General features: G+C 33.8%; 2 protein-coding genes across 2 annotated transcripts; one reads left to right on the top strand and one right to left on the bottom strand.

Annotated features, from left to right (window-relative positions):
• Nucleotides 1-2,714: 2,714 nt before the first annotated feature.
• LOC149900544 (protein Fer3-like) lies at nucleotides 2,715-6,186 on the top strand. The gene is made up of 4 exons (XM_090112766.1): nucleotides 2,715-2,762; nucleotides 4,039-4,132; nucleotides 5,180-5,340; nucleotides 5,721-6,186. Exons 1-4 carry the CDS (start codon nucleotides 2,715-2,717, stop codon nucleotides 5,895-5,897), a joined length of 480 nt encoding a protein of 159 aa, XP_089968892.1. The 3' UTR covers nucleotides 5,898-6,186.
• Nucleotides 6,187-7,667: 1,481 nt separating this feature from the next.
• Nucleotides 7,668-11,723, bottom strand: LOC149900543 (melanization protease 1-like). The gene is made up of 7 exons (XM_090112199.1): nucleotides 11,571-11,723; nucleotides 10,334-10,470; nucleotides 9,641-9,851; nucleotides 9,267-9,424; nucleotides 8,834-8,939; nucleotides 8,138-8,303; nucleotides 7,668-8,065 (listed from the first exon to the last, which is right to left on the bottom strand). Exons 1-7 carry the CDS (start codon nucleotides 11,635-11,637, stop codon nucleotides 7,852-7,854), a joined length of 1,059 nt encoding a protein of 352 aa, XP_089968325.1. The 5' UTR covers nucleotides 11,638-11,723; the 3' UTR covers nucleotides 7,668-7,851.
• Nucleotides 11,724-12,620: the final 897 nt, after the last annotated feature.

The raw sequence follows: 12,620 nt of genomic DNA, 5'->3' as shown, positions 1-12,620 counted from the left end.
TAAGTAGAAACCAGATGGCTGACAAACATCGATACATAGACCACGTATATAAATTTTTGAAATAAATACACAGAGCAAACATCTATGTTCATCACACAAATATTTGCCCTGGGTGGGAATCGAAACCTGTGATCGAAACACAAAAATGTAAATAACAGAATTGTTGAGAAATACTTTTGTTAAAGATACAAACGTGTCAATAAGTTTCCAAAAGCAATTAGACAACAATACGTTTTCTTCTGTATTATTTATCATATCAAAACATATTTAGGCCTCCCCCTGGCGACACGTGCGGCGTCACCCCATTCATCCCTCGCTTTTAATATGACGACCCTTTCTGTAATTGAAGCGTGTAATACGGATGACATGTTTTGCTAAATCTTTTAATTTGACACAGTTTAAGACCCTCTCGTTATTTTAAGGAATATTCGATGGTCATTGCTAATCCTACTTGGAGTAGGAAAAGATAATTCTGGCTCATAACTCATAAGCCACATTACAACATGCTGCTCCCGGATCACTTTTAGCCTCACCATCCCGGTCACTTTAAGCGACATAAAATATAATTATTGGCCTGTGTGCATGATTATGAATTAACCAATTTTTTGTGAAAATAATTCAGTAAGTAGGTAGATATTATTGCAGTCTTATTTTTTAGTCAGGTAAAATAAAGGGATTTTTTTTAATTTAAGATTGATGATTTGATATCATCATCACCAATTTAACAGCTATTTTTTTATTCCTAATAGACTACTTACGTTTCAAACAATACAATGACGATATATTTTTTGCTCTAATTAGCAGTGCACCCCCATGCGGATTGAATGCGGATTTACTTCACTTCATATTATTATAGTACTCTTTGCTTCACTTGCGCTAATTTTGTGTCAAATGCGTCAAATGTGACAAATATCCAATTTGAACGGAAGCCGTGTCGAATCTCCATCTGTCCCTGCCTGGTCACGCCTCGGATACTAATGCGATTGAGCAATCAATAAGAGATTAATTTACGCGTTTAGATGCATTTTATGTTTGCAGGTGCAGGATGATGATCGTATTTTATTTTTGATATTATAATATCATAAACAAAGTTTCAAATTTTTACCAACCTACGAACCTAAATATTGAGCCCGCATCTATGAGTTATTTAACGAGTTATTTCAAAATTCAAATCTTTCTTCCATTTATGTTTGTTGTGTAATATTATGTAGGTACACTTTAGAATACATAATTATATACAGGTGTGTGTCATCTATACTAATATTATAAAGCTGAAGTTTGTTTGTTTGTTTGAACACGCTAATCTCAGGAACTATTGGTCCGATTAAAAAAAATCTTTCGGTGTTAGTTGGCCATTTATCGAGGAAGGCTAGGCTATAGTCATCACGCTAAGATCAACAGGACTGGAGCAATGCGGGTGAAACCTCGGGGCACAGCTAGTGAGTAGATAACTTGGTTAAACTGGAGATTGAGGACGTTGTGGCGGTTCAGAAAAATGCATATATTGTTCTAAAAGTCCCTCGGTTCTCGAGATATTTGACATTTTTAGGAAATTTTATAAAATCACACCCTGTGCTACTCTTTCTGGTACTGTGTCTCCTAATGATGGAATTTTTCAATTTGTTTTTTGCATAGTATTACTGGATAAATGCACAATTGAATATTTAACCATAATTTCAAAGGGCGCATACATAGTTAATAAAGATATAACTCAATCTAACGCAACGTGTAACAATATAAGAAAAAACATGCCTGTCATTTAATACAAATTAAATTCTTAATATAATTAGCTAAATACAAAAATCCATAAATTTATTGCATTACCTATTTTAAATTAACACAAAAACATTGATTTAAAAAATTTGGAAAGCGAATAAATTCATTTAAAACTATCGTTTTATTCAATTAAATTTAAAAAAAAGTTGTCAAAGCAGCTACCATCATATCATGTCAGGTCTTATGGGTAGGTACAAACTTGAATGATTGCTTCAAGCTGCTTGCTACTTTTAATACCTATTATAGATGAAACAATAAACTTGCAATTCATAAACAATGGAATTGATATTTATATGGAAGAGGCCTACGTAACCAGTGCAGTTTTAACTACATACCTACCTACTTACATTACACGACTTCATATTTTTACCTAGAACTTAATTTCCATTAAAGATCTAGTTGTTGACTCTACTTAGACGGATCTAAAGGAAAATGGAACATTTGGTAAATTAGGTACTCACCAACCTGTACCAATAAATTTAAGCAGACGAAAAATAATCTTATAATATCTATTAATCTTTGCATGTTTGTGGATTTCTGGAACTACAATAATCTAGTAAAACATTTTAGAAGTCAATACTGGCCACGCCCACTGCACCTGCTGTGACCAATGAGCGAGCTGCCCCTTTAACCACCCTATTTTGATCCAATCAGATGTGTAAAATCTGGTGCCAACTCTGGTAAGGGTGAGTTTTTAGCACGCAAAGTAAAATATACCTAAAAGCAACTGCGTAAAGATGAGTTTTGAGTAACAAGTAAAATTAATAAAGGTTCAGAAATAATTCGTTATGGTTCGAGATATGATATTTTGATTTAGTTCAGTTGTGCGGTTGCTATTGTTGAGTGCACCAAGACTTGGTGTTGGTTGTGGCGGTGACAGGCCATAACGTTTTTGCCCAAACGTGTAAAAAACAGGTTTCAAGATTCATTTCCCGCTGATGTCCTACAGTAGCGAGACGCCGCACGTCTGGAGTTCTTCAGTGAGTGTATTTTTTGAGAAAATCTGTTTCTGAATTATTGTGAACTTTGTTATCAGCCTTCTAGAGGCGGTGGTTTAAGGGGGCGCATAAAGCAAAATAACCAATCTTCTATTAGATGATACGTGTAATATGCAAGACCAAATCTAAAAAATAAAATATATATCAAACTAGATGATATGTTCAACGATTCTGTTTAATCAAAAACATAAAATATTAAAATTTACTCGATAAAAAAAAATCACCAAGTTAGCTCTAATTTTCACACTTTTACGTTTTCTACTTGACATGGTAATACTTATTATGTTTTTTTTTCATAAACAATTATATTAAAACATTTGCAAGATATTTGTCAGAGCATTTTGTGTAATTACTTTTAGTTTTGGTTTTATCTGCGATAAACCACTTTTATTGTGACAAAATCAAACGTTTATCTCGAGAAAAAAAGAGCGCCAAAAGTGGTTTATCGCAGATAAAACCAAAACTAAAAGTAATTACACAAAATGCTCTGACAAATATCTTGCAAATGTTTTAATATAATTGTTTATGAAAAAAAAAATCATAATAAGTATTACCATGTCAAGTAGAAAACGTAAAAGTGTGAAAATTAGAGCTAACTTGGTGATTTTTTTTTATCGAGTAAATTTTAATATTTTATGTTTTTGATTAAACAGAATCGTTGAACATATCATCTAGTTTGATATATATTTAATTTTTTAGATTTGGTCTTGCATATTACACGTATCATCTAATAGAAGATTGGTTATTTTGCTTTATGCGCCCCCTTAATAAGAATATTTGAAGACGTTCAGACACGTATACGACCACTACAGAAGTCGATGTTATATTATAGGATCTTAACTTCAGCACGGGTCGATTTTGCGAACTGTGGTAGCAATTTGGTCTAAGTGACTACGATCAAAAACTTTTTATATTATTCAGACAATAAGTTACTAAAGTGAAAAGTGTGCATAAGTTCATTTCACAGTAGAAGTGTTGGGATTCGAGAGAATTTAGTCCATGGCCTGTGTTAAGTTTGTCTTTAAAGCATCGGTTGATAGTGGATTATTTCTGTAGACATGCAATTTCAAGAATAATTCTAGGAGGTTCGCTATCGCTAATTTGAAGTATATAGAAGCCTAAATTAATCGTAGTTACTCTTCGTAAAGAAAGGGGATCAAGCCCATTGGAATGTTTATGGTCATTGTCAATTCAAGCTGCTCTAAAGACTTCATAATGGTTTTTAAATACTGTTTCGTAAGTAATTAAAGTGTTTTATTCGTAGGGCAGCGAAGTGTCCCCATACGGACCCCTGTGGGACGCTCCACCAGCGTCGGTACCGTATCCAGACATCCTGGCCTTCCCACCAGCCGATCTGGGTAAGCAATATACACTATCTATTTGTATCGATTGGTAGGTATAGATGAAGAATTCCAACCAATACCCGCGGTCCCATCATTAAAGCGGCTAGACGGAACACAGTGGGGTTTTAGTCGGTAAGAATCCGACATAACCCACGGCTCCTTCCTCGGGGGCCGTGGGTATCTATGCAAGATTTCCCCACTTAAAAAAAGGTGTAAATTCAATCTTAATTACTTACATGTATTTTTTTCAACTAGACTTCTTTGAGAAGCAGTTTTGAGTATATATATCAGTTTATTAAACAATCTATTCTTTGAATGATAAGGTTTCAATTCAAATTCTGATTGCAAGTATTTGTTTGTATGAATTGTGGTTAAAAAATTACCTATTCAAATGTTGCAATTTAATTTTTGCACCTAATTGCCAATAGATGCATGCAAATATTAAAATTATTACAATACATTATATTATGTACCTACATTAAATTAAAATAGCATATGTTATTCCATCTAACATTTGGCAAGTCATAATAATTAATTATTTTCCTGCTTTGTAATCGTAAAAACATTTCCCGTGTTTTATATCCTTTCCTTTCTACCTTCTTCATCTTCATCTTTTTCGCTTCCAGTGCCATAGGTATTGGTAAAAATTTTACTACGAACGCTTGTTCGTTCCTACGTTACCTACGTTCCTAACTCTATTAAATCTATATTTTACGAAAAAACCCAGCTCGTAAACGACCGGGTTAAAATTAGGACAATTGCAGTCGGGATAACATTTTTATTTGTTTCAAGTTTGATTCTGTGATGAAGCAACTGTTGATGTGATGAAGGGTGTTCCTGGCACTCCAGGTTCTCTTGTTCAAAGCGAATGCCTGTTTTGGAAGCCTTATTCTAATTGGTAGTAACTTTGTTCTATGTATTTTTAAAATGTGATTGTTCATCGGAGCGGTTGAAGTCTGGCGATATTACCTAACATAGGTACCAGCTTTCCACACCGAAAGCTATGTAATTCAATAACCATGTACATGTGGAAGGAAATAAACCATTTATTTATTTATTTAGTATGGTCGGCAGCGGGATGTGGCCGCGGGGCTCGGTCTACTCCCGGCGGCAAGAAGCCGCGGCGGCGAGTCGCATCCGTCGCTCAGCGGCGCGCCGCGAACATTCGAGAACGACGTCGAATGTTCAACTTGAATGAAGCGTTTGATAAATTGCGACGAAAGGTGAGTGCTATTCACTTACTATTAACTATTTAGTAATTTCAATAACTGTTTTATAATAATTATAGTTACGGGTAATACGGTGCATTTAGATCAAACGAACAGAACTACACTAGCTGTAGCTCTATGTTCGTTAGCAAGAGCATTCTTTCGTGATATTTTAGTGTAAACAAAAACTCTGTGTTCTGTGTAATGTTCAGTATTAGAACATTGCACAATCTTTTCGAACGCACTAAGAACATCGAAAGAATTCTCTACGCCTGTTTACACTAAAATAATTTGATATAGTGGTTAGAATGAGCATTCGCTTGTCTGATGTAAATGCACAGTTACACAAACTTAGATATATTAATAACACGATTGTATTAATTATTGTTCACCAGGTACCAACGTTTGCGTATGAAAAGCGGTTGTCTCGCATAGAGACGTTGCGACTGGCCATCACCTACATAAGCTTCATGTGTGAACTGCTCCATGGGTCCCCACAACCACACCACTCCCATTCCACATTACATCCTCCTAGACACGTCTTTGATGCAGAAGTCTCTTGGTGCGCGTAATTTACTTCTCGAGTAGATTGTAGAACCTTAAACCTATGATGGAAAAGGAGGGTAACAAATTACAATGGTCTTATAGCATATTTCCAGTGTAATTAGTTGATCATCCGTTTCACTGATAAATTTTTCTTTAGGTACAAGTAGAGATCAGCCTTCTGTATCCTGCCAGACCGAGACATTTTTTTCTTGGTCTCTAACGGGAATCGAACCCAAGAGCCCTCGGTTCTACGTGAACCAAGGAGGCGGTCTAATCTTAATCTTAATACTATTATAAAGGCGAAAGTTTGCAAGTATGGATGTATGGATGTATGGATGTTTGTTACTCTTTCACGTAAAATAAACTACTGAACCGATTACAATGAAATTTAGCACACATATAGAGGGTAACTTGGATTAACACATAGGATAGGTTTTATCCCGGAAATCCCACGGGAACGGGAACTATGGGTTACGGAAATCCTACGGGTTTTCCTTAGAAAACGCGGGCGAAGCCGCGGGCGGAAATCTAGTGACGCTATATAGCGCTCTTAAGGTATGCGGGCAGGACTATCTTGGAATGTATTTTGGTATGGCTATGTAATTCTACTTTTAATGTATTTTTTTTTTTTATTTTTTTTTTACTCTAAGTGAAAATTAAACTGAAATTTAGATAACAATGTCTCGCTTATTCGATGAACGTTTCCAAATATATAGTTTAGTTCAGCAGGACGAAGGTGTTGAAAAGTGAAATCTAGTCAGTATATTAATAATTAAAATTAAGAACGTATTAATTACTTACATGTACAACTCTCTCATCCTAATGAACTGTTTTATATAAGTAATGAGCGTATCTAAGTTCATAATTCTGACGTTACAAATACGTGAATTAGGTTTATTTAAAATTTGCTCTCAAAATTAATTTAGATTTTATGTATGTAGGTATATGATAAGCTCATCCAATAAATTAAAAGCAATATTTAGAGAATTTGTCGTCACCAAGAGCAGAAACGGATTATAGCTTTCTCAAACTGTGAACTTTACTAGATACAAAAAGCAATTCCTAAATTTTACTTAATTTTGTACTAGATTATGTTTTGTAAGTGATCTTAAACACTTATTTAACTTTTATTTAACAGACTATACTATTTATATTCAACAATAAGTAAATTTTATTTGTATTGTATGTGTTATGTAAGTTATAACATTTTATTGTTAGAACAAGTGGTCAAAGTCTTCCATTTAAATGATATACTGTAAAAATTAGTTATATTAATAATTAAATATAATACATTATAACCTAAAAAATGTTGTTTTATTACCATTTTACTGTATCTATTTAACTCGATAGATTAGGAAATCAACTGGGCTGATTTTTCAATCCTTTTAAATCTTATCTGTCAAATAAAGTATCACAATAATATACAGATATGTCACCTAATATTCTGAATGAATTAAATAAAAATATAGAGTTCATGTCAGATAGAGTTAAAGTGGAGTTAAATTTTTGTACACCGTCTACGTACCTATAGTACATATCTGGTACTAATGAGCTGATTTGATAATGCAGTCAGGAGGATAATGGAAATCCTAAACTTAGGATTGGGTACTGGGTAGCACTTATAATATAAAAGGTTTTGAAAAGGGTTTTGAAATTTGTTTAATTTGTTTAAGTTTTGATAAGGGTTTTGAAATTTGTTTAATTTATTAATTATAGATGTTGGTAGAATCACCATCTGGATTAGGACGAAAATAAAACAAACAAATAATTAAAAATATTTTAATAATACGTAACTACGAGGTATTTTTCAACAGAATCATTTTGTGAAACTTTTAGTAGGTAGGTACATATCTTTCTTATTATCTGTGTCGATATAAATATCTTTAAGTGTACCTTTAATGAGATATACTACAATTTGATATCTGTATGAAAATCAATAATTTTTATTCAGTTTGCGTCACGTTAACGTTCCCTAATTAATCACGGTTCTATTTTTTCGAGAATCCAGTCAACGTATTGTCTAACATCGGTGTATATTGCTACATTGGATCCGCCGCATATTTGGGATCCATAGGATACTATACCGAATTGAACCATACTAATTGAATCGCCATAGCTTTCTTCTAAAACTAGTGGTCCCCCTGAGTCTCCCTTGCAGCTATCTCTGTACCTTTCACCAGCGCAGATGCGTTTACTGTTAATAATACAATGTGCATTAAATATCATTTTTACAAATACTTTAATGTGTAAAGGTAAACAAACATACCTAAATCCTTCCTCGCAGGATACGATAGGTACGGTAACTTTCAATAAGACAGCAGAAGATTCTCGTGCTTCAAATGTTCCCCATCCACTCACGGTAGCTCGCTCACCAATCAAATTTTTGGTTTGTAGATATGGATATATTGGTAGACAGATGGATTGAACATTAGCTGAGTGAGAGAAAATATAATCAAACTCAAACACAAACATTTATTTATTCAATTAGACTTCTTCTAGAAGCACTTTTGAATCGTCATAACATAGTTTTACCATTTAGCACCGATTCGGGAAGCAGTTTCTACGGCGAAGTACCGGCAAGAAACTCCGTAGCTCCGTAATCAACTAAAATACTTAAGGTTTTACTTTTTTAATTATGTTTATAGTGAGAGTATGTGTGTTTATTAAATTATTATTTCTTTTTCTTAAAAAACTTGAAAAATACGCTTTAGTGAAAATTTGCAATGTACTCGAGATATGCATAGAATCTGCGATTGCAGACTGCAGCAGACCAGGGCTTTTATTTTTCGCAGCTGACCTAATAGAAGTTCAAAAGATTTTACGGCTTATGTGATTGGTTTAAAAGTTAATTCTGATTTCTGGATAAGCGATGTTCAGAAATGAACACCGAGATTCTAACTGATAAACTTAGCTGATAAATTGTACCAGAATCCATCGATCAAAATTGGGGGAAAATACTTACAAGACGATAGGTCGATGTCTTCGTCTACACGTATCAAAGCAATATCATTAATTTTAAGTGCTCTGTTCCATTTCTCGTGTACAATTGTTTTTTCAATGCCAACATCCTAAAAAAAAAATCCGCATATAAATGCTGTCTTTAGAAAACTCCCTAAAAGGAGAGTATGAAAAAGATCTAATTTCAATTTGTTACGATACTACAGGATTAGATTAGTTGAATTTTAGTGTCTATTCAATAAAACTCAATAGAGAAGGTATAACGTAAACAACTGAAAAAAAATCACTTCATGCAAGTTAACTAGCTCTTTTTTAATGCAAGGAGGCCACAGTGCGGACGCGTCACCCACCTTATGGCAGGTGCTACCGCAATGCCTGAGACATTGCATTTGATTGGATGTTAAGTAGACCTTTCAGTTTTTTTTTCTAATTCTTACCTGTATATGAGTCTCGCACATATTCTGATAACAGTCTTCACGGGTACTTATATCATATTCTCCGAGACGCACACCATACAGTCTGTTGTTTATACAGTGAGCGGCAGTCAGAATATACCTGGGGTTTATTACACTGCCACCGCATTCAAACCCCTTATCTGAATCAATATAAGCGTTAATATATAAAATGTATTGAGGTACAGGGCATATGCATCTACTTACTTTGTGAATATTAGCTAAATTAACAAACGTTTAAAATAAAATACGTAGCCGTCTATAATTAATAGACCGTGTAAACTACTGACCAAACAATTTCAGAACAAATGCCACAAAAGGATAATAAAAAAGAGCACTAATATATAATAAAATCTAACAATTCGTTATTTTATCAAAATAAGCAAGAAGGGCCATCCAAGGGAATTCATAGAGGCCTGCGACGCTGCCTCCAACAATTCGGTCGCCGTTTATATCACCGCATGATTCTGGTAACAACGACTTTTTATCAATGGTTTTATTTTGTGTGTCCTGAGGTTCTATACCAGACTTGACAATTATTTCCATTGTGCCAAAATCGGAACAGCAGACCTGTAAAGAAATGATCTATTGATAAACATAGTTCATCATGAAATGCCTGCTTTACCTAAACATTATAGTTAAATCAGTTACATGTTCACTTTCAAACACTTTTTTTATGTCAGAGCAAGCAAAGGGGCAGGTGGGCCACCTGATGTTAAGTGGTCACCACCGTCCATAAAAACTAAATTAACAGGATATGCATGAAAATGAAATGCTATCATTCTCATATTGCAAAAATACAGAGATATCTCGTCGGTCACTGGCCGACCTGGCCATAGATATCTCTGGCTTCTTGGTTTCAGGGATATTTGGTGATAATAATATTAAAAAAATTCTCGCCAGTAGAGGACTACTTTATTCCTCAGTTCATACGACTATATTTCTTAGTGATTAACCATAATATATTTAAGTGTGAAATAACTAATATTTTTGGACTCCCAATGATGAGGCAGGTATATCATAATAATAATGTAAGTAGGTATTGTTTTCACCTGATACTGTTCTTCAGCTTGATTGTAGCCGCAGAAAGCGTTCGTAATAATCTTCCGGGATTCAGCATCTCTTTTGTATTTAGTCAGAAAAAAGGCGGGTGGACACTTGGTGATGTCTTTACAGTCACTGCAGTCCCCTGCAACATGATTATCATCATTATCATCTAGGCAAATTCGGAATAGCTAAAAATCTGCTACAAATTATAAGTAGGTATTAATATACCTTTTTATAATTTGTGAATAAATTTAACTCCCATGGACTTCTTCTTGTGGGGGGGTATCTTAAATCTAAAGTGTATGCCAACAAACCAACTTCTCTAGTGCATTTTAAAAGAAAATATCTGCCCGAAATGGCAGCCATCACTGTTTCTACCTGCCGAGCTGTCATAAATACTGTAATTTTACTGTTCGATTAAATGAGTGCCGTAAACGCAATGGACTGCATTTAGACGATATTATTTTTAAGAAATAAATTCCCATATTATTCACTTTAATAATAAACTAGCTTACCGCCCGCGGCTTCACCCGCTTTGTCTAAAACCTAATAAATTATATACTAAAACCCTCTTGAATCACTCTATCTACTTATTAAAAAAAAAAAACAAAAAAAACCGCATCAAAATCCGTCGCGTAGTTTTAAAGTTTATTCATACAAAGGGACATAGGGAAATAGGGACAGAGAAAGCGACTTTGTTTTATACTATGCAGTGATAAACATTTTTTCAATACACCGCTTACTTTCTTTTTATTCATCCACAAAATATAAACTTTCTTTTGAGACATCTTGTAACCTTCCTAGATAGGAAGGCTTTAGGCTATATATCATCACGCTAAGACCAATAGGAGCGGAGCCACATATGACAATATTTTAATGATCATAATAAATTGTATTTTTAGTCATACAATTTAAGAGTAATTTAATATAAAATTATTATTCCGCTCGTCCCGACTGTCCCAGTATAAAAACAAAATTAAATATAGCCTATGTTACTTCCTAATAAAGTAGCACTCTGTTAGTGAAGCAATCATTAAAATCGGTCCAGTACTTTTGTAACCCATTCAATAAAAAAAAAAATATTCAAACAAAACTAATTCCACTTTATAAGAAATATTAGTATGTGTTGCAATTAATAATAATCAGAAAATAATGCTTCATCAGATCTTGACTTGAATTAAAATATTTTTTTTTTTATAATTTTGTAGTGTAACTATATACATATAATATTATAGTACTTACTAATGCCTGACACATCTTTTAAAATTTGCTGCACAGTAACGATGAAAATTATTATTTTGTAGAACATCACGTGATATAATATTTAGAAATGAGAATAAAACTGTTGAAATGGAGTATGCAACCTCCTCTTGTAAATGAGTGCTGCTTATTAAGTATGCTTCATTTAAAATAACTGTTATCACATCCCACGCTTCTTATCACTAGAATGTTTTACTGAATCATGTTTACAGGAAATCTGTACCCATAATTAATTTATTAAAGTGATTCTGTTCAATACCTAGGCAATGTAAAATACTATCGTATCGTAATATTATCGTTCATTACATCTGTTTCCTAGGTAATCTATACAATGCCTAGTGAGTATAGTATCTAGAGTCTAGACTATAGAACATCTAATACTACGACAATGAGTTAAATAAATAGATTTGAGAGTGAACGTAACGTATGTGTAGGTCCCCAATGGTAGATTGAGTACTTTCATAGCATAGTAATATTTCCAGTGTAGTTAGTTGATCATCCGTCTCAAGTAGAGATCGGCCTTCTGTATCCTGCCAGACCGAGACATTTTTTTCTTGGTCTCTACCGGGACTCGAACCCAAGAGCCCTCGGTTCTACGCTGACGCGTTAACCATACTGAACCAAGGAGGCGGTCTAATGACGCTATATAGCGCTCTTAAGGTATGCGGGCAGGACCAACTTGGAATGTATTTTGGTATAGCTATGTGATTCTACTTTTAATGTATTTATTTTAAACCTCGAAGTGAAAATTAAACTGAAATTTAGATTGCAATGTCTCGCTTATTCGATGAACGTTTCCAAATATATAGTTTAGTTCAGCAGGACGAAGGTGTTGAAAAGTGAAATCTAGTCAGTATATTAATAATTAAAATTAAGAACGTATTAATTACTTACATGTACAACTCTCTCATCCTAATGAACTGTTTTATGTAAGTAATGAGCGTATCTAAGTTCATAATTCTAACGTTACAAATACGTGAATAAAGCGCGTCACACACGGTGAAGATACTATAATATTTTATCTTAAAATAC

This window comes from Colias eurytheme, chromosome 18 (genome assembly GCF_061535395.1).
Source record: "Colias eurytheme isolate Ceu_HAF_F1 chromosome 18, ilColEury1 Martin Lab GWU primary, whole genome shotgun sequence".
NCBI classification, from domain to species: Eukaryota; Metazoa; Arthropoda; class Insecta; order Lepidoptera; family Pieridae; genus Colias; species Colias eurytheme.
The sequence above is the reverse complement of the archived record's forward strand: the minus strand, read 5'-3'. Positions and strand labels throughout refer to the sequence as shown.

Excerpts from the sequence above, each read along its gene's own strand:
- LOC149900543 (XM_090112199.1), bottom strand. The coding sequence starts at position 11,637 with ATGTTCTACAAAATAATAATTTTCATCGTTACTGTGCAGCAAATTTTA. Across the intron at positions 9,852-10,333 it reads AAGCTGAAGAACAGTATCAG|GTCTGCTGTTCCGATTTTGG; the intron begins GTGAAAACAATA and ends ATTTCTTTACAG. Across the intron at positions 8,940-9,266 it reads TGTGCGAGACTCATATACAG|GATGTTGGCATTGAAAAAAC; the intron begins GTAAGAATTAGA and ends TTTTTTTTTTAG.
- LOC149900544 (XM_090112766.1), top strand. The coding sequence starts at position 2,715 with ATGTCCTACAGTAGCGAGACGCCGCACGTCTGGAGTTCTTCAGTGAGT. Across the intron at positions 4,133-5,179 it reads CTTCCCACCAGCCGATCTGG|TATGGTCGGCAGCGGGATGT; the intron begins GTAAGCAATATA and ends TTATTTATTTAG. Across the intron at positions 5,341-5,720 it reads TTGATAAATTGCGACGAAAG|GTACCAACGTTTGCGTATGA; the intron begins GTGAGTGCTATT and ends ATTGTTCACCAG.